Raw genomic sequence first — 21028 nt, forward strand, 5'->3', positions numbered from 1 at the left:
CAGGTCATTGGAGATCAAAGCAAGTTAATAAATAGTTTTTTTTTGTCGTATCCAGTTATAGCCAATACACCAGTGTCCACCAGTAGAAGACTGGTTAAACTGGGCAGTTCCCAGTATCCACCAGTAGACTGTGGTTGTACTGGGCAGCTCCCAGTGTCCACCAGTAGAACGCTGTGGTTGTACTGGGCAGATCCCAGTGTCCACCAGTAGAACGCTGTGGTTGTACTGGGCAGCTCCCATGTCCAACTGTTTAAAACCAGGGCTATATTTGCTATTCAGATGTGTTAATATGAAACCAGAGCAAGAAGGAGAAAACCATTTGCATTTCATCTAATGCACTCCTGGAGCCATGTCTGTTTTTCCTGTCTTGCTATCTGTCTGTCTCACGCACCTTGCTGTTACCATTATTTTACTTTATTTATTTGAACTGTCTTCCTGTCTGTCTGTCCTACCACTGTTTGTCTGTCTGTGGGCCTATTTGTGTGTGTGTCTAGTAGTCTACCTGTCTTCGTTTGTGGATCCACGTTTAAAGTATCTCTCAATACAAATCAACAGAACCCTGCTGGTCTCAATGTAATCTCACCTGCTCTTCAAACCCCTCCCTTATGCTGTGGTGACTCCGCCCATTTATTCCAAATTGACTCAATACGGTTATTCTTTCAGAATCTCTATCAGTGACCAGTGAGGATTTCACTAATGGTACGTCAGACGTCTGTGACATCATCACTGTCTGTCATCATCTTTGTGTGTCTCATTGACCAATCAGGGTCCAGATAGCATATTGTGCCTCCCTTCTCCTGGTACATAATTAGCTGTAGAATTCATCATCAACATTTACTAAAAATAAAAAAATGTCTCTCTCTCTCTCTCTCTCTCTCTCTCTCTCTCTCTCTCTCTCTCTCTCTCTCTCTCTCTCTCTCTCTCTCTCTCTCTCTCTCTCTCTCTATTTTAAGATCACCAAATATGAAAAATAACTCAATCCAACGAAATATACTCAATTAATAAATGAACACTGCGGCTTTCCCTGAAACATCCAACCATAGGTGTTGGTTTGGTGTCACAAGTAATATTATGGGAAGGCAAAGTTGTATGAAGTAAGATGGAATAATGTTATGAAACAGCCTAACCCTAAACCCACCCACGTAATGATACAGTATGTCGTTCTGGGATTAAACTGTGACAGGACGCTGTTACTGTTAAAAGAGTAACAACGTGATAGTATTGCTCCTAGGAATGCTTGTTTAGCACAATAGATTGGGGGGAAACATATATGTTTTACTTCATGCATCCATAATCATCTGTCTGCATAAACCGTTGCCATGTATATCAATCAAGTGTTTAACATGTCTTTCCATAGAGATGCATAATGTATTATTACGCAGGAATCACTTGCCACCTGTTTTTTTTGTTTGAAGCTGGAACTAAATCACAACGTTAAACACAAAGTTCTGTGCTAGATACCCATGATAACAAGTGGAATGCACCGGGTCTGGAGATGAGGGTCTGGTTAATGAGGCCAATCCACTGTACGCTAATTAACACACGTTAACTAATTAAACGCATGAATGACTTTATCAAAGTAGGAGATGTTGTAACTCAATGGAGCTCCTAATTTGAAGCAAAATGCAATTGTTTGTTGTACGTAGAATAGCCCCAGTCTCTGCAGATAACAAAATAAACCCATCATTTATTGAGAAAGTCACAATTGTTTAAAATAAGCTACGTAACATTAACTAACTACAGGCTTTTCTGTTCATCAGAAGATTTAATATTTTTCGAGAGTATGGTTTAATTTGAGGCAGAAATATAAGAATAAAATACATTAACGGTTGCATTTGTCCGTTTTGGACCCACTAATCATAGCTTTACCTGTCGGCAGTTAACCATGAGATCATAGCAGCTAACCATGAGATCATAGCAGTTAACCATGATCATAGCAGTTAACCATGAGATCCTAGCTATAACTGTTGGTTAGCAGTTAACCATGAGATCATAGCTATGCCAGTCATTTAGCAGTTACCTTTGAACTTAAGTAAGGTGTGAGCAGTTTGAAAGCTATTTGTTTCTCGTTATCTGTTACTGACTGTATCATCTCTGTCTCTCTGTGTTTTTTTGTGTCATGTGTATACGTGTTTTTTTGTCTGTATTTGTGTGGTGGTTTGCGTGTGTGTGTGTGTGTGTGTGTGTGTGTGTGTGTCCGTCCATGTATGTGTATACGTGTGTTTATGTTCATGTCTCTCCAGTCGAAGGGCTTTTGCATCTCCATCTCGAGCCTCCAGACCCAGCTCTGAATCCTCTCTTTAGTCCCCACACACACACACGCACACGCACGCACGCATGCGCGCACGCACACACACACACACACACACACACACACACACACACACACACACACACATACACACACACACACACACACACACACACACACACACACACACACACACACACACACACACGCCGCCATCATCTAGTCCCAATGGTCTATTGTATTACTGACACAGCGCAGTCTGCTGTTGGATCTCCATGCAAACCTCACATGAACACCAAGACACCCTGAAAGCCATGTCAAACCACTTCACTCCCTCTGCTCTGTACTGCTCCTCTCTAACGCTCTCCTGCTCTAGCTATGCCATCCTATTATCCGCTCCAAGCCCAGCTCTCTACAGTGCTGCTTTTTGCCATCAGAAACTTCAACTGCCAGTACAATACACTTCAACAACGCGTTTAACAATGAGAGCGAAGTTTGACCCTGTTTAACCCACCTGCTGTAATCGCTCTTGTTTTCTGTTGATTTGACCTTCTCTCTCCTGTCTGTTTCTTAGTCGGCAGAGCAAGGGTAGCCCTGCACACGGAGAGAGCCCCCAGTCTTCTGTCGAGGGTTAAACCACACGCGCACACACACACACACACATACACACCCACACACACACACACATACAAACACATATAGATACACACATGCACACACAAACATATATGCATACACACAAACTCACACACACAACCCGTGCGCACACACAAATATACAAGGCTATATACACATAGGTTCACAGCTGCACAAATATAAGGACAGATTAGCTAATTATCTAGCACACACAACCCCCCCCCCCGCACGCAAACACACACACACACACACACACACACACACACACACACACACACACACACACACACACACACACACACACACACACACACACACACACGCGCACGCGCGCGCGCGCGCACACACACACTCACGTACACACAAACAAACTCTCTTTCTCTGAGCCATGTGTTGTTTCCTGTTGCTGTTGTTGGGCTTTTATTGGTTGATTTAGACCAGTGTGAGCCAGGTGTGTCGACCAGTTAATAAGAGGAGATACATCTGGTTCACACAGAGGCACATCCACACCAGAGCCAACCTCATCCAGAAACTACTGTTACACCGGACTCCACTTTCCAGTTTCCTGTCAAGGCGATCGATATCAAATCAGATGTAGCCCTGTGATACCGGTCCACTCTGACATCCCTCTATCTACCCAACCAATGTGTTTATCTATTACTGTCTGTTCATCAACTGCCCTTTCTCCTACTATAGATTTTTGTTTTTATATGGGTGGCAAATTTTTACACTGTAAATTGAATGAAAGTTAATTTAAGTTAAGATGTATTTAAGAAATGTATTTAAGATTTATTTCCTAATTAATGTGTTTACATATTGCTGTACGGCTTTTAAATGTATTTGTCAGAGCATTTATTTATTTATTTATTGATCTATATATTTATTTACTGCTCTACTTCTGGAGTTATCCTGTGGTTGTTACAGGCCAAGTGATACTGAGCTCCATGTTTAGAGACTCCCCAACTCACGCAGACAGTCACACGGTTCCAAACAGCAGGGCACCAATACAACCCAAAGTGTGCTGTCTGCTGTACACATTTCAAAATAAAAGCACAGGCCTGTTTGGCTCTTGCTGTAACGTACCCTTAATGTGTGAAATATGTATCTAGATATCACAGCTCATATACATGTACCAGACAATAACGGTCTGCACATAGACATGGGTGAACCAAAGCGCTCTCAAAATCAAGAAGTTTGCCCAAATGTGTTTGTTTAGGAGGGGGTTGATGTGTCAAGCTTTGTACGCGTTTCACATGCAACAGAATTGAAAAGGTCTCTCTACTTTGGCTTTATACTGTACAAACAGTTACCAGTTCGGATGAGGTGCTTAGACCCGATCTAAGACACTGAACGGTGTCTCTCTAGATATTGAGTCCTCCATGATATCATGCCATGGAGCTCTAGGTGTGTGCGTTGTAAATGTAGTGCTTCTTTAGCTGTTCTTTAGTGTTAGTTGCAGGGGCCCTGACCCACGTTCAACAAGTCTGTGTTTGCACTCGTCAACCCCCCCCCCTCCCCCAGGTGACAGGTCCCTTCTCCTTCCTGCCTGGTTGATGACGAAATGTGGCACTCATTAGCGTATAAGATGAATTAAAGTGTGGTGTTTCTGCCTGTGTTATGTACTAGATGGTGTTGATGTAAACAGTGACCACAAGCTCAAAAATGGCGTTTCAAATGATTGATGTGTAGTCGTAGAGTGTCATTGATTGTTAATTTGTCATCATTGAGCTGAAGTTGCGGTCTACATAGCTCAGAAGCGGCCTCACATGTGACACGGTAACGCCCATTCATCACCTTTACTTGGAAAGCACCCTGTGTGTGTGTGTGTGTGTGTGTGAGTGTGTGTGTGTGGGTGCGTGTGCCTGGAGCATATAATATCAAATATATAAATCTATTTAAATATTTATACAGTCTATATATATATGTATACAATATATATATATATATATATATATATATATATATATATATATATATATACATATCTGCAAAGAGAGCTCTACTCTAAAGTATGTATAGTAGTATGTATGTGAGTGTAAAGTCTGTATCAGTAAATGTGAACTCTTGCAACGATGTTGTGTATTGTAGTGTACTGAATGCAGAAAAGATGATTTGACCTGAATAAAAGTTTATTCAAAATTACCAGTGTGCCTTTCTCTCTATCTGCCTCTTTCACTCACTGACCTCACTCACGCACTCACTCTCTTTAATACATGAAGACTTGATGTGAAGCTGATGTTGGTGGGATAATATATCCATTTCATGCTTGCTTCACCACAGTGAAGAAAAGGTTCAGTAACAGTAAAAGGACGAAAATTAGACAAAACAAATTCCTACATAATATATTATCATTATCATTTTTTTTTACTATTATTAGTGGTGGTAGTATATTCATTATATTTTGTATGCGTAGCATGGAACGTGTTCTAGATTCCAGGGTTTAAACGTTAACCTAAAGACGCCACCAGGGGTGCTGCAGATCGAGTCTGGGTATTTACCTCCGTCTCAACCTCCACTCATCATCATGATCGTTATGAGCAGCAGCATCATCTACACAGACAGGAAAGCGGAACGGAGGAAACGCGCAGCAGCGGCCAGTGCGATAGAGAAATAGACACGGAGATGTGTGCTGGTGGAAGAAACGTCTGAAGACCAAGAGAAGTGGAGACAAAGCGGGGCTGGTTTGACCTTCCTCCGGTAAAGGCAACGTGTGTGTGGAGCGAATATGTCGGGGAGGTTGGAGAATAAGACCGGTAAGCGTTTCCTGTCTGCGTTAGCATGGTTACTGTTTACCCTGGTGTCTGTCTGTCTGTCTGTCTGCCTTTCCGTTTACCGGGACGCCTCTCACATCGCCGCTCAGTCAGCATGTGTGATCTTTCGAGTCCTTTCTCAAAATGTTAAATATTTGAATGTCAAATGAGGAACAATCTCTTTGTCTTTCTGTGTATTTCCCATCTGACTTCTGTATCCCCCCCCCCTTCTACCCCAGACTCCCAGCGGTCTCAGCTGGCTTCCCTCACGATGAGACTCAAAGACAAGCTCCACCCACCCAGGATCAAACGCTCAGTCGAGAAAATCAAACGGACCCCGTCTCAAGCGTCCGCTAATAAGCCCCATGATCTCGACCTCACTGCCACACCCCCGCTGCAACGCAAGGTCCACACACACACACACACACACACACACACACACACACACACACACACACACACACACACACACACACACACACACACACACACACACACACACACACACACACACACACACACACACACACACACACACACACGCAGTCTCAAACAACACACAAAGCAGGCACACGTCAAAACATGCCAGCTCATTAACACAGACACTAAAATGTGTGCGTCTGGTTATTTCTCTGTGCGTGTCTATAACCAGTGTGTGTGTGTGTGTGTGTGTGTTTGTGTGTGTGTGTGTGTGTGTGTGTGTGTGTGTGTGTGTGTGTGTGTGTGTGTGTGTGTGTGTGTGTGTGTGTCTGTGTGTGTGTGTGTGTGTGTGTGTGTGTGTGTGTGTGTGTGTGTGTGTGTGTGTTGGTGTGTATGGTGTGAATGCTCTGTGTTTGTGTGTGTGCTTTTGTGCATGTCATTGAGTGTGTGTGTTTTTGTGTGTGTGTGTGTGTGTGTGTGTATGCTGTAATTGTGTGTTGGTGCGTCTGTTTGTGTGTGCGTGCATGTTTTTGCTGCATCTGTGTTTTTGTGTGTGTGTGTATGCTGTGATTGTGTGTGTCTGTTTGTGCGTGTGCATCTGTGTGCGTGTATGTCTTTGTGTGCGTGTGTGTTTGTGTCTTGTGTGTGTGTGTGTGTGTGTGTGCGTGAGCGTCTTTGTGTGTGTGTCTGTATGTGTCCAGTCTGTGTGTGTGTTGGAAGAGCAGGAGCGGGCGGTGCTCAGTGCACTGCGATACTTTAAGAAGCTGCTGGATACGCTGGGCGGCGATCAGCCGGTGATGAACAGCCTGCTGTCGGGCTCCGCCGGCCAGGTGCTGGAGACGGTCCACAACCTCGTCCAACTGGAGCCACACATACACAACAGGTGAGCGCACACCCAGCCCCAGCACAGCACAACCATAGGGGAGAGCCGCTACTTATTGGGCATTATAACAACAAAAGTTATAATTAAAATAACTATTATAATGGAGTTATTGTAATGATAGTAATAACTACATTATTACTGTTATTATATTTTCCTGATAATTCCTGAAATTCAGGTGCCACCGCAAGCATCAAGTACTGGATGGTAAAAAATTTGACCTTATTGTTTTATATTAGCACCTTATCTGTCTTATTGTCTTACTATTTATACTTTGTACTCTCTATTTTTGTTAAGCACTCTGAACAAAATTTTGGGTTGAACTGTGTGCCTAAATAAAGATGCATTATTGGGGGTCAAGCAGCGAAGCTGCGAGACAACCTATTGTTTTCGTACGTTTTCCTATTATTATTATCCTTCAGTGGGAGTCTATGGCAGCCCATAGAACGCCTGGATGAAGGACAGTCCCATTAGCCAATGAAGCGAATCTGAGGTCGCCAGCTCTAGCGCCACCAACAGGTCAAAGTTGGACATGCGTTCATGTTCATAACTTTCGACCCATTCATCCAATATACACAAACAAGGTATCATTGGATTCCTTCATCCAAGCCGAGTCCAACGCACCCATGCGCCATGATTGATTTTTCCGCCATCTTGGTTTATGTCAAAACCCTTCAAAATTCATCTCCTATCACAAATTTTGTCCAATCATCGCGAATCTTGGCAGACATGATCATCAGGCCATGCTTGATAAAACATATCGCCAATCAAATTCAACTGCAAAGTTGCCAAATAGGAAGTTAGCCAATATCTCAGCAGCCCTTTGACATATCTTAACCAAACTTGGTACATAGACTCATGACATCATCATGGGGACACTCAATGCATTTGGTGACCATTGACCTCTAGGGGGCGTTATAATTAATGAAGACGTGTTTTAACTCCTCTCTCTTCACATGAGTATATTTCAAACACATTTCCAATGTCTGGTGATACTATCAGACCGCCCCATGTAGCTAATAAAATATTTCCAATGGCAACATCAGAATTTGGCCGCCATGTTGAAAGTTGTCAAAATCAATAGTACATATCCACAGGACACAAAGTACCGTATGTCCAATCATCATGAAACTTGCCATATATGATCTTCAGACCAAGCTGAACAAATCTGCCAAACAGCTTTTTAAAATTCAAAACCGTTTGGCCGTGACAGCCAATCAAACTTGACGGCAAAGCCACCAAACAGGAAGTAAGCTTGTTCTCAGAATGTCTTTATATATCATAGCCAAACTTAGTACATAGAGTCATGACATCATTCTGGGGACATCTGAACAATTTGAGGACTTTTGACCTCAGGGGGACGTCAAACAGGAAGTGAGCTCATTTCTCTGCTTGGCCTTCATGCATCCAAACCAACCTTGGCACAATAATTGGGCATCATCAACGCCTAGGGTGGCGTTGTTAGCAGCAAGTCTATTCCGGCCCTTACAAAGCAACTTCAATGTATTTTTATTGTGATAACCATTTGCCAATATCATCATGTAGCCAGCTTACCGATTATCTGACCAGCAAAATTAGTTTATTGAGTCCCATTCTGCTTGACCCCCACATTGCTGCTCGCAGCTATATTTATTATTAATTTTATAAAATAAAAAATACAGAAAATATCTACAGACAAAAAATGAGTCATAGCTATGTCAATAAAAATTCTCAAATAAATAAACACCAGACGGCTGACTACCCTTTTTTTGATACTATTTGCTCTGTCATTGAAACCATGCATTACTTCATGATCCATCTCCGACTTTATGCAGTAAAACAACAACATGTTTCTCCTCCTCTCCCGCCTGTCCTCCGGCCTGCAGTAAGACGGTGACGTGCTGCCTCTCCGGCCTCTACTCCTCCCTGGCTCAGCTCATCCACTGGGCTGACCAGCTGATGCTCCAGGGGATCGTCCTGGAAGAGAAGGAGGCCATAGCAACCGTTGTCGTGGTGACGAAGGCTGTGTTGGATGGGGTCAAGGTAAAGCGCTGGGCTGGCGCTCGCACTGGGTCACCACGAGAAAGGACCATTATGTTGACCGTTGGATGAACATTGTGACTAGGGATTCAGGTCGAGGTGGAGAGAGCAGACATGACACACGTGTTCGGCTGAGTGACCTTCAGGAGATAAAGGCTCAGTTGAATGGCATGTCTGATTTTCCCTCGTCCAATGCTAATCGTAACCTTTGAGTCATTGTCACCAATTTTATGGAATTATTATTTTTATTTTTCCAGTTGAAACACTTTTAGACCTACAGATACATGTTATTATGGAGCAGGTATGACTTAGCCCTACAGATACATGTTAATAGGGAGCAGGTCTGAGTTACATGTTATTAGGTATGATTTAACCCTACAGATACATGTTATTAGGTATGATTTAGCCCTACAGATACATGTTATTAGGTATGATTTAGCCCTACAGATACATGTTATTAGGGAGCAGGTAGTAGTTAACCCTACAGATACATGTTATTAGGTATGACCTAGCCCTACAGATACATGTTATTGGGGAGCAGGTATGACTTAGCCCTGTGTGTGTGTGCGTGTCTCAGGAGCTGGTACGACTGGCCGCAGAGAGACAAGACGGCCCCTCCCCTTCTTCCCCCATCCAACCACTGTCCCCTAAAGACAAGCAGAACCGGGACCGCCGGGATTCTGACCAATCCCTGCAGGCCGTTGGCCAGGATGAGATCGAGGACCAGCACGTCTCTCCAGAGCACAGTCAAAACCCGGAGCCCATGGCTACCACGGAGGAGTCCGCTCCTCCTAAACCCCCTAAACCGTTCCTATGCACCGCTGCAGACAGGTAATAGACAGCTCCCCTGGGAAGCACACAGTGCAACAAAACAGATTTGGGAACTTTTGCGTTCAAAATCACATTGAGGTCTATTTAGAGCAAGTGAAAATGTCCAGGTAAAATAGTTGCGAAACTTTCCCAGTGGAATGTGTATTGCGTTGTATATAGCTATAACATAATAACAACATAACATATGATATGCAGCATAAACTCATCTGTGTGTCCTTCCCCCCAGCGCTCCTGCCCTCCCGCCTAAGAAACGCCACTCAATACCAGGCCCCGCCCCTTCCAAAGTGGCCATCGTGGCACCGATGAGACGAGAGTCGGAGCCCAACATGGAGGTCAACAAATACACCATACACTCAAACACATCACACACACGCACACACACACACACACACACACACACACACACACACACACACACACACACACACACACACACACACACACACACACACACACACACACACACACACACGAGAGAAGCCATCTTCACAGACGTCCATACACCACATCACGACGTATAATATATATGACACACGCATTGGCAAGCAATGGTCTGACAAATACACACTCGTTGATTTATTTTCTTAGCAATGCCAATGGATTTTGTATGTGTGTGTGTGTGTGTGCGTTCTAGGAATATGAAGAGTGTCTCAAGGTGACTAAACCCAGTGTGTGGGTGGAAACGCTAAACACACACTTCCCTCAAACCCAAGGTAATTCAACCATTCAGACACACAATAACACACACGCAAGCACACAGACACACACACAGAGACACAAACACCAACAACATATCCTATTTCTCTGCTGCTGACAAGAAACAGGAACCAGTCACACTGCCACTTCCTCTCTGAAACAAGCTCGCTGGAGGATTTCCCCACACAATCCAACCCCCGCTTGCATGGTGCTATCCACTATAACCACAGCCTTCTACTGATTTGAGACACTGGGAGCAGTATACGTATGGTGTTTTACTGAATGTTTAGCCATAACAATTATTTCAAAGAAGAATCACAAACATACACACACACACATACAAAGATGCACGCCCACACACACACACAAAGACACACACACACACACATACGCACACACACACACACACACACACACACACACACACACACACACACACACACACACACACACACACACCATTGATGTATAAACAGAAGACACACACACACACATACTTACACACAATTGATGTATATGATGACACTCACAAACATATCCTGGTTCGTAGCTGCTGGCCAGAAAACAGAAACTGGTGTCACTGCCACTTCCTGTTTGAAACTGAACACTCTGTATCAGCAAACCCGGCATCCCGTCTCTGAACCTAGACGCTCCACTGCAGCGGGGCGGCTTGCCTTTCATTTCAGCGCTCCGTCTGAGTGGAATAGCTAGTCTGATGCAGTTATCTCTATCCCCTTCCCCTTGTCTCTCTAAGTCATCATTACTTGTTGATCTTAAAACAAGATGTGCATGGTTTTTAAATTTGGAACTTCTTCGATGTATATTTGGATGTGTTTTTTCTTGGTTATGTATACTCCAATTAATTTAAATGTTTTGTTTATGTAATGTATGTTGTTAGATCTGTGGGGTGGGGGTTGGCTGTGGAGGTATGCTTAATATCTGTATCTATGTTTTTATCGCTACTAGAGTTTTCAACCTCAACCTCTAGTTGGAATTAAACCCATAGCAATAATGTGGAAACCCCAGTCGATAATGTAACAAATTTCCGAGAGCATAATATAATAACATTTTGCCTAATGTTACAACGTATAACATTCGTTCACCACAAATGACTCTTAAAAGCAGTGCCATTTAAGAGTCATTCAGCAGTAGCCATTCAGCAGTAGCCTTCAATCACGCACAGCATACACACAAAACATAAGAAAAATGAATCAACTATAACAGTCTGCAGGGGGGAAGGGGGATATCAATATCGCAAGACATTTCGGGAGGCTCAAGGAGGAGAGTAATATTACATTTGAGCAACAAAGTGTAGTCTTGTGGTGGACTCTATAGACATAATTCACCATACTGTGTTATTGACATGTTTTCGTTGTGTTATAGGGACACTGTCTCTTTAAGATCACGTCACTTATGTGTTGATATGCCGGTCGGTGCGATGCTTGAATTTAACGGTTTGTATATGACAAAATGAACGACCTGCCGTTGCTTGTCGAGGTGAGAAATTGTCTCTTCCCTTCTTTTATCGCAATATCTACAGTCTATAGACAGAACGTGTTACCTGGGAGGGTTTGACGACCACGGAGCCGCTATGTTTAAAATCATAACGTCTTACCTGGGCAGGTGTCGCTGCGGTGTGTGCGCGTGCGTGTGTTTTTACCTGGGCGCTCATAGAATCCCTTACATCTGCCTTTCTCTTTTGCTATTTTAGATACAGACTACGACTCCCTCTCCTTGGCCGAAACGATGCCTCCTCCCACCTCCTCCTTTCCTCCACTTCCCCTCCCACCAGCCCTGCCTCAGAAGACACGTCGTAGCAGCTCGGGTACCCCAGAACCCTCCAATACCTTCTAGCTCTCCTTGTCTGGATCTCCTCCTACTGGTCTCTCCTCTCTCCTTGTTGTTTTGCTCCTAGTGGTCTCTCCTCTCTCCTTGTTGTTTTGCTCCTAGTGGTCTCTCCTCTACTAGTGGTCTCTCCTCTCTCCTTGTTCTGCTCCTAGTTGTCTCTCTTCTCTCCTTGTTGTTCTGCTCCTAGTGGTCCCTCCTCCCTCCTAGTGGTCTCTCCTCTCTCCTTGTTGATCTCCCAGGTGCTGAAGGTCCCTTTCCGGCCCTCACAGTAGATTTAACTGGAGTTCAGCACTGCTCTCCCTCCCTCCTCTCCCCCAGTGGGACTCCGCCCCCCCTGCCCGATAAGAAGCGCCATAGTGAGTACAGATCAGATCCTTCTCTTATTAACCAATCATTTTTGTTAAAATACTTTAATCACAATATTATTGCACTTTTGCATTTGTTTGTATTTTGGATTGTACTTGTGTAAGTTATATGTCCATAGTGTGGTTGACTATGTGTTGTTGCATTATGTGTGTGTAATGCATGGTTTCCCTACGTGCCTGATTATCTCTATCTGTATCCCCGTCCGTCCCTCTGTCCATCTCTAGTCCACCAGTACCTGAAGTACCTGGAGTCCTACAGAGCTCCAGCAGCAGACATGCTGTTCTACCAGCGGCCCGCCGACCTCGGCCATCGCTACAACAGCAGGCAGCAGGAGCTGGTGATGGCCTACCAGCTCACACACACACACCTGGACCCCCCCTGCCCCGACACAGCGCCCCCGGAGCCCCCCGGGCACGCGCACCATGACACGCCGCGGCAGGCCGGCGGGCACGGCGACCTCCAGGCTGTGGCGAGGATCCCTGCTCCTGCCCTGCCCCCGAAGAGGAAACAGCTGGTGAGGAGACGCATTGATGTAACGAACATCCTGATAGGTCGGATGACCCCCGAATACTAATTAGCTTCCACTGCAGGATCCACTGAAGCCTGCGCTGTCGGAGCACATGCACTACCACAAGCACATACCACGAGCACATGCACTAACAAGAGCACATGCACTGTAAGAGCAAGGGCTGCTCGATTATGAAAAAAAAAACATAATCACGATTATTTTGCTCAATATTGAAATCACGATTATTCAAACGATTATTTTTGAGTTTGAAAACATGACGTATTTATTCAGCATATCTCTCCCAATAAACACTTTGTAACTGAGAACTTTCTCCTTAAAAAAATACACATAATGATCAAAAAGAAAATGTTCAAATCTAAAATATTGTCCAGCTGCACTTTCTATCAAACATTTAATGGAAAAAATAAAAATAATAATGATCGAAAATTTGAATATATTAGTTTTGTGATCGTTTTACGCAAAAATCGCGATCAAAATTGGATTAACCGCCCAGCCCTAGTCAGAGCCGCACTCCGGGAGCACAAGTCCTTAAAAAAGTCCCTCGGTCGACGGTTTTATTAGGAAATACTTTTTGAAAGGAGCGCTGCTACCTTGCGAGTGAAGTGCTGGCTACGTTCAGTGGCGTCATGGCAACAAAGCTCCACCTGGCAATTCTCCCCACCTATGAATGGACTCGAGAATCCCACCTGGGGAGGTGGCAACACGCCCCCCACGGACCATGGATAAAGCACCTATCAAACACATGACACGCAGGCCCGTAAGCCATTCATTGTAGCAGGTTAGCTTAGCTCATCTCAAAATAGCCCCTCCCCTATTAAATAGCGACCCCTTTATGAACATATAATGTGTCAACTAACCCACTCTGAGGCTCAACGCCAGCTGGACCGGTATCCTGTTGTTCGTGGTCCGTTCCGAGAGTGATTAGCATAGCCTTTATCAAACTTATATAACTGCTGCTAACCCACGTATGCCCTTCATCCTCCTCCTCCTCTTCCTCTTCCTGCAGACCTCTCAGGCTTCTGTCTCCCCTCCTCGCCTACAGCCCTCCCTCCCCTCTGCTTGTCCGCCCCCTTGTTCTCTGTCATCCTGCCCCCAGAGCAGAATGGTGGTGAGTGTCTCTGCTTGCCTCCTTGTCCTTAAACCCTTTGATCCTCAGCGCTTCTCCGTAACACACAGAAGGGCCGTGATCTGTCAGGGAGACTAAATCATGTGCGTGTCCTTGTTGTTTTGCTTGGCGTCATCAGGATTCTTCTCTGAACGATCAAGAAGACAACGACGACACTGAAGACAGGTAAGATCCACACACACGTATATACACACGTATACACAAACACAAACAAGCACACGCACGCACACACATGTAAGCACACAGACACACACAAACTTACACAAGCATACAAACACACACAAGTGCACACATAGACACACAGCCACATATCAAACATATGCATGCACGTCCGTGACACACACAAACAAGCACACGCATGCACGCACACACACACACTAGATGTTGTATGGTCCCTAAACGTTTGGCTTCAGTTCCAAGCAGGGGAAGGAGTGTAACCAAAGCAATGGTGAAGATCAAGAAGAGAATGAAGAGCTGCTGCTGGTTAGCCGACAGGAAGTGCTTGATAGACTCACCATGAAGTCAGAGGTAAGGTTCCTCACACGTCTTACCTGCTCCTGAAGCGAAGCTGGTCACAGCCATGTATATTCCTCTGTCTGCTCTCTGCCGCAGGGGGAGGAGGGGCCAGGTGTCAAAGCAGCGTCTCCAGACATCCTATTGGTCCATGCCACTCTGACGGACAGTAATGGTAAGGAAGTGTCCAAGCTCCTTATCATGCCGGCAAATCGTCATATTCTACTGTTACACCTTTAACCATCTGTAGACGATTCATATTTTTTAATTTTTGGACAATCCATAGGCTTTTGATTTTATTGACAGAAAACACCTTGGAGGTAACACTAATTGTTAATGAGTGTGTTACTTTGTGTGACTGTGTGTGTACAGAACAGGTCCTGTACTGTGAGGTCTTCCTCTCCACCTACAGAACCTTCATCAGCCCTCATGACGTCATCAGCAAACTACAGTTCAGATATCCTACCAGTGCACACGTCTACTGTGCCTCTCCATATGGATGTCCTGTCTCTCTCTTTAAAGGACTATGTGTAGGACTGTACATGCATGTATTGCTTTAAATGCCGATTTACGAAAAGGTCGTAATTTAACTAAATGAGACCTTCCCCAAATTTCTGCATTGGTTAGTATGGCATTGATGTAACGGTCTGTGCATTCTATCCACTCATGACACTCTCATTTTCTATTTGCAAATAATGCTTAATTATGATTAAAACAAACTAATCTGTTGGGGATTGGTATTGTCTGAACCTACGGAGCTCGCACTCCACTGCTTTCATGCGAAAGCTCTTTAATGCTTACATCGTCAATGTTTCCATCCTGATATTCAATTTCAAGGCTGAAATCTTGTCGCAATTGGCCTCCGGCAGTGGCAACATGAACTTTAAAAGGAATAGAAAATGACATTGTATTAAATGGATTGACCTTAATAAGAAACACGTACAAACACCTGTGTCAGGGAATTGAACCTTCAGTCCTGGGAGTCAGCAAGAACACCTTCCTACTGCTAGTAAGAGTGGTGGATGAACTCTGGTAGGCACACACACACACACACACACACACACACACACAGACATCTACCTACACATGAACACACACATACAACACAGGCATATACATGATACACCATGAATGTGTGTGTTTTTGCAGTTCAATAGAGCTGGATGGTGATTTGCAGCTCCTTCTGATGGATTTGGTGTTCAGCCTGGTGATAAAAGGAGAGCTGGGCTTGGCCCGCCTTCTGCGCTCCAACATCCTATCAAAACTGGAGGAGAGGCGTCAGATGATCGAGTCTCCTTCGTGGCTCCGCCCTCTCTCTGCCAGGGGCGTGGCTGCCAGGTAACGTCTGCCCTCATCATATCATAATAATAACTTGAACAATAGAAAAATATGTCATAGTGTAGAAAAAAGTATATAATAACATAATTAGGTATAATTATGTACCTATCAATCTATAGTTATATCGGCATAAGTACCACCTGTCATCGAGGCTGAAAGACCTCCTCTTCTCCTTTATATAATTCTCCCCTTCCACTCTCCTCTCCTTCCCTTACTCACAACCTCTCTCCTCTGCCCTCCTCTCCTCTCCTCTAGACCAGGGTCTCTTCTTGACTTTAAAAGTCACGATGTTGCAGAACAGTTGACCTTCATGGACTCCAAACTCTTTTATAAAATAGAGGTAGGACTTTCAACTTGAACTCTTTGCCCACTTGATAATACTCTATTACACCGTTGCAGGTTTCAGTCCAACTTATCTCTTACCTTGTTTTGTGGACCAATTCTCACCTGCCTGTCTCTCTGTCGGCGACCTGTCTAGCTGCCGGAGGTCTTGCTGTGGTCGATGGAGCAGAATGAGGAGAGGAGTCCAAACCTGACAGAGTTCACCCAACACTTCAACAACGTCTCCTTCTGGTGCGTCATCCATCTGTTGGTGATGATAAGCTGTCCGTGTCCACACGGGAGGCGGTAAACCTTCTCTGTGCATGGTCCAGGGCCAGAGCTCTCTGGCTCGTGACTTTGTGGGATTTGTTGCATTGCCTTGCTTACAGTTTGTGCAAGTGTCCCATGAACCAAGTTATTATCACCGCCAGAATCAAAGATGCATACTAATACTTAATTGTGTGTGTTTGTGTGAATTTATGTGTGTGGTGTGTGTGTGTGTGTGTGTGTGTGTGTGTGTGTGTGTGTGTGTGTGTGTGTGTGTGTGTGTGTGTGTGTGTGTGTGTGTGTGTGTGTGTGTGTGTGTGTGTGATTTAGGGTGCGTTCTGTTATCATCTTGCAGGAGAAAGCTCAGGAACGAGAAAAGCTAGTGTTGAAGTTCCTCAAAGTCATGAAGGTACACTTAAGACTCACACGCTTAACTATATCCAAGGAGACTGACTGCAATAGCAAGAAGGTTCTAATTGTGTGTGTGTGTGTGTGTGTGTGTGTGTGTGTGTGTGTGTGTGTGTGTGTGTGTTTGTGTTTGTGTTCTAGCACCTCAGGAAACTGAATAATTTTAATTCTTACCTGTCCATCCTGTCGGCCCTTGACTCCGCGCCCCTGCGAAGACTAGACTGGCAGAAACACACAGCTGAGGTACGTGGTTCAAGGAGTGTTTTTTCAAGGCAAACCAAACACCCTGTTTTAGCTTGTCACCACCCGCAATCCAGATCTTTGAATGCCTTCTGGCAGACTTCGGGTACAAACGTTTTGTGAGTGTGACAGGGCTTTATTGCTGTTCCAGCTTCACTGTCTGCAATCACTACAAACTGATTTTGGTTGGTTTAGCCAGAATGTTTTTCGATATAACCTAGTAACCCAAAACAGCCTGTAACAGGTCACTCACAGGTTACTAGCATGCTTTGAACCTATAGAGGACAATCTGATTCTATATTTAAGTCTTATAACAATTTTTTACTTTGCATGGAATGTTGAGATTTGGATGAGGATTAATCCATGTCACTAATATGTAACCCAGTACATCACCTTTCATCTGAAATACGTTGTTTTGAGGTTTGGTTTTGCCACAGTTTAGACGATAATTTGCTCAAACATGAGTAAGTCAGTGTCAGGAATGTAAACGTGTGTTTGTGTGTGTGTGTGTGTATGTGTCTTTCTAGGCCTTAGAAGAATTCAGTGCTTTGATTGACAGTTCATCATCCTTCAGAACCTACAGAACAGCTCTCTCTGAGGTGGAACCCCCATGTATACCCTACCTGTAAGTACTACTAATACCTTATATACTCTACCTGTAAGTACTACTAATACCTTATATACCCTACCTGTAAGTACTACTAATACCTTATATACCCTACCTGTAAGTACTACTAATACCGTATGTACTCTACCTGTAAGTACTACTAATACCTTATATACCTTATATACCTTATATATATATACCCTCACTAAATCACAACACACCCCAGCTCCACTCATAATTATCGATGGATTCCCAGTACCCTTCTCCTCCAAAGTCAAGAGCCTCGGCGTCATCCTGGACAACACCCTCTCATTCGCACCCCATATTCACAACATCACCCGGACTGCATTCTTCCACCTCCGCAACATTGCCAGACTCCGCCCATCACTGACCCAATCCAGCACTGAAATCCTAGTTCACTCATTTGTCACATCACGCATAGACTACTGCAACGCCCTCCTCACCGGACTCCCCACCAAACTCATCAACAGACTGCAGATCATTCAGAACTCAGCCGCCCGGATCATCACCCGCACCAAATCATCTGACCACATCACCCCTGTCCTCATTCAACTTCACTGGCTCCCAGTACACTACCGTATCCAATACAAAACCCTACTCCTCACCTACAAAGCTCTCCACAACCTAGCCCCCAGTTATCTCTGCGACCTCCTCCAAGAATACACTCCCTCCCGCTCCCTCCGCTCAACCTCTGCTGGACTACTATGTATCCCCACATCACGACTCACTACAATGGGTGCCCGGTCATTCAGCTGTTCAGCACCCAGGCTCTGAAACTCCCTCCCCCCACACATAAAACAATCAGACACCATTACAACCTTCAAGTCACAACTCAAAACTCACCTGTTCAAACTCGCACACAACGTCTAACTGATCACTGTTTTGATTGTTTTTTTTGTTTTGTTTTGTCTTGTTTTTGTTTTATTTATTTCTTATTGCTTATGTTTATTTATTTTTACACAATGTCTTGTTTTTTTTTTTTTTTTAAATGTATGATGACTATATGCTCTGTAAGGTGACCTTGGGTGTCTTGAAAGGCGCCTCTAAATTAAATGTATTATTATTTATTATTATATATTCCTTACCTGTACACCCTACCTGACAGTAATACTTAAACCCTACCTGTATAGCTTGTTTGCGAGTATTACCTATTTATTTACCCTACCTGTATAGAACCTGCCTGTATATATACCCTACCTTTTGAGTTCTACCATGTATAAATACCGTACCTGTAGGTCTAAGTTATACAGTGCCTGACATCCTAGAGTGCTGTACACACACACACACACACACACACACACACACACACACACACACACACACACACACACACACACACACACACACACACACACACACACACACACACACACACACACACACATATATACACACACACACACACACACACACACACACACACACAGTGCTCAGTGCCTCACCTGTCTCCCTCATGTGTTTGCCTCCAGGGGACTGATCCTGCAGGACCTGACGTTTGTCCACCTGGGGAATCCTGACCGGTTGATGACATCACAGGGGTCCATGGTCAACTTCTCCAAACGATGGCAGCAGTTCAACATCCTGGACACTCTGAGGAGCTTCCAACAAATGTAAATAATTTGACTATTTTGGTAGTTTTATCTGTAGGTTTGTGTTTGCTTACAGGTCATCCTGTAAAGGTGTATATATATGGAGTGTCATGTGACATAATTGTTACAATACTTTACTAGTTATTTCTTATCTCTGTCTTCTCCTATTATTTCTCCACCATTCCTAACTGCCCTTTCTAAATCTTTCTCCAGCTGTTACTCCCTTCAGCCCAAAAGTGAGATTTCGTCATTCTTCAATGACTTCAGCGACCATTTGGCTGAAGAGGCATTATGGGAACTCTCTCTCAAGATCCGCCCACGCAACATTCCAAAGACCAATCAGAGATGAGCCTAGAAGACAGTGAGCCAATGTAATGAGGAGGAGAAACATCTGACGACATACAGAAACTGATCCGCACCTACCTGTCTTTGGAGACATGTTTAATCGCTAGCCACTAAAGGCTGCAATAATCCGATGTCATTCAAAGGAATATATCAGCTCAAATCGTATGTATGTACCCTCAATAAATGTCTGTACTTTTTGTATCAAGGGGTCTGTTTTGTGTTTTTTAGCAGAATAAAATATACTCAACGTCATTGGCTAGTAAAATGAAAACGTTTTATTCTTAATTTCCAGTGAAATCTATCTTGAAATACCAAAAGGTCCTGGGTTCAACCCCTATGACTATAGTCTCTGGCCAGTGGGCAAGAGGCCTCACTTCATCCTGCTCCTATGTCAAGGAATAGGTCTGCTAGGTCTGAGAAAGGACCAAGTTCCTTTAGGTCGGGTTGGAGTCCCAGAGAAAGGACCAAGTTCCTTTAGGTCGGGTTGGAGTCCCGACGTGGGTTCCTTTGGTTCGTGGTTAGAGTTCCAAGTTCTGTCTGGGTTAGAGTCCTAGAATCTGGATTAGAGTCCCAGAGAAAGGACCAAGTTCCTTTAGGTCGGGTTGGAGTCCCGACGTAGGTTCCAGAGAGACTGTTGATCTGATCTTAAATACATTGCACTTTCAATTTTACTTACTAAAAAGCCTTTTTAACTTACAATTTAATTTTTTCTATTTTTACCAGAAAGATACATGATCTGATACCAGAGAGAAAGGATAAGGGTTACTAGAATCCGGGTTTGAGTCCCAGAGAAAGTACCAAGTTCCTTTAGGTCGGGTTGGTGTCCCGACGCGGATACCAGAGAGACTGTTGATCTGATCTTAAATACAATGCACTTTCTATTTTACTAATTTCTTTGCATATGTTTTGTTTTACTTATCTATTATTTTATTTTATTGTGTGACAATGTTTATATGTGAAGCACTTTGAGTCTGCCTTGTGTATGCAAAGTGCTATGTAAATAAAGTTCCCTTGCTTTGCTAATGTC

General features: G+C 44.1%; 2 protein-coding genes across 7 annotated transcripts in view; both read left to right on the top strand.

Annotated features, from left to right (window-relative positions):
• Positions 1-2944, top strand: part of LOC115545923 (dynamin-1) — a 17625-nt gene extending 14681 nt beyond the window's left edge. For 2 of the 5 annotated variants that reach the window (XM_030359430.1, XM_030359432.1), the window contains one exon: positions 2826-2944. In XM_030359430.1, the coding sequence (XP_030215290.1) occupies positions 2826-2886 (61 nt within the window). In that variant the 3' untranslated portion in view covers positions 2887-2944. Of the gene's footprint in view, positions 1-663; positions 700-2243 lie in introns of all 5 variants that reach the window. The other 3 variants (XM_030359434.1, XM_030359433.1, XM_030359431.1) reach the window with 3 other exon arrangements.
• Positions 2945-5408: 2464 nt separating this feature from the next.
• Positions 5409-20206, top strand: LOC115545577 (rap guanine nucleotide exchange factor 1). 2 transcript variants are annotated; one of them, XM_030358883.1, is made up of 24 exons: positions 5409-5640; positions 5877-6043; positions 6759-6940; positions 8803-8959; positions 9534-9787; positions 10014-10119; positions 10422-10500; positions 12195-12308; positions 12571-12687; positions 12922-13211; positions 14233-14334; positions 14471-14517; positions 14766-14880; positions 14965-15040; positions 15238-15322; positions 15805-15897; positions 16015-16203; positions 16459-16543; positions 16682-16776; positions 17122-17200; positions 17341-17442; positions 17967-18064; positions 19537-19677; positions 19870-20206. In XM_030358883.1, exons 1-24 carry the CDS (start codon positions 5613-5615, stop codon positions 20003-20005), a joined length of 2937 nt encoding a protein of 978 aa, XP_030214743.1. In that variant the 5' UTR covers positions 5409-5612; the 3' UTR covers positions 20006-20206. The 2 variants fall into 2 exon arrangements, with proteins under 2 accessions (XP_030214743.1, XP_030214744.1); XM_030358884.1 differs by lacking the exon at positions 14233-14334.
• Positions 20207-21028: the final 822 nt, after the last annotated feature.

This window comes from Gadus morhua, chromosome 6 (genome assembly GCF_902167405.1).
Source record: "Gadus morhua chromosome 6, gadMor3.0, whole genome shotgun sequence".
In the NCBI taxonomy this organism is placed as follows: domain Eukaryota; kingdom Metazoa; phylum Chordata; class Actinopteri; order Gadiformes; family Gadidae; genus Gadus; species Gadus morhua.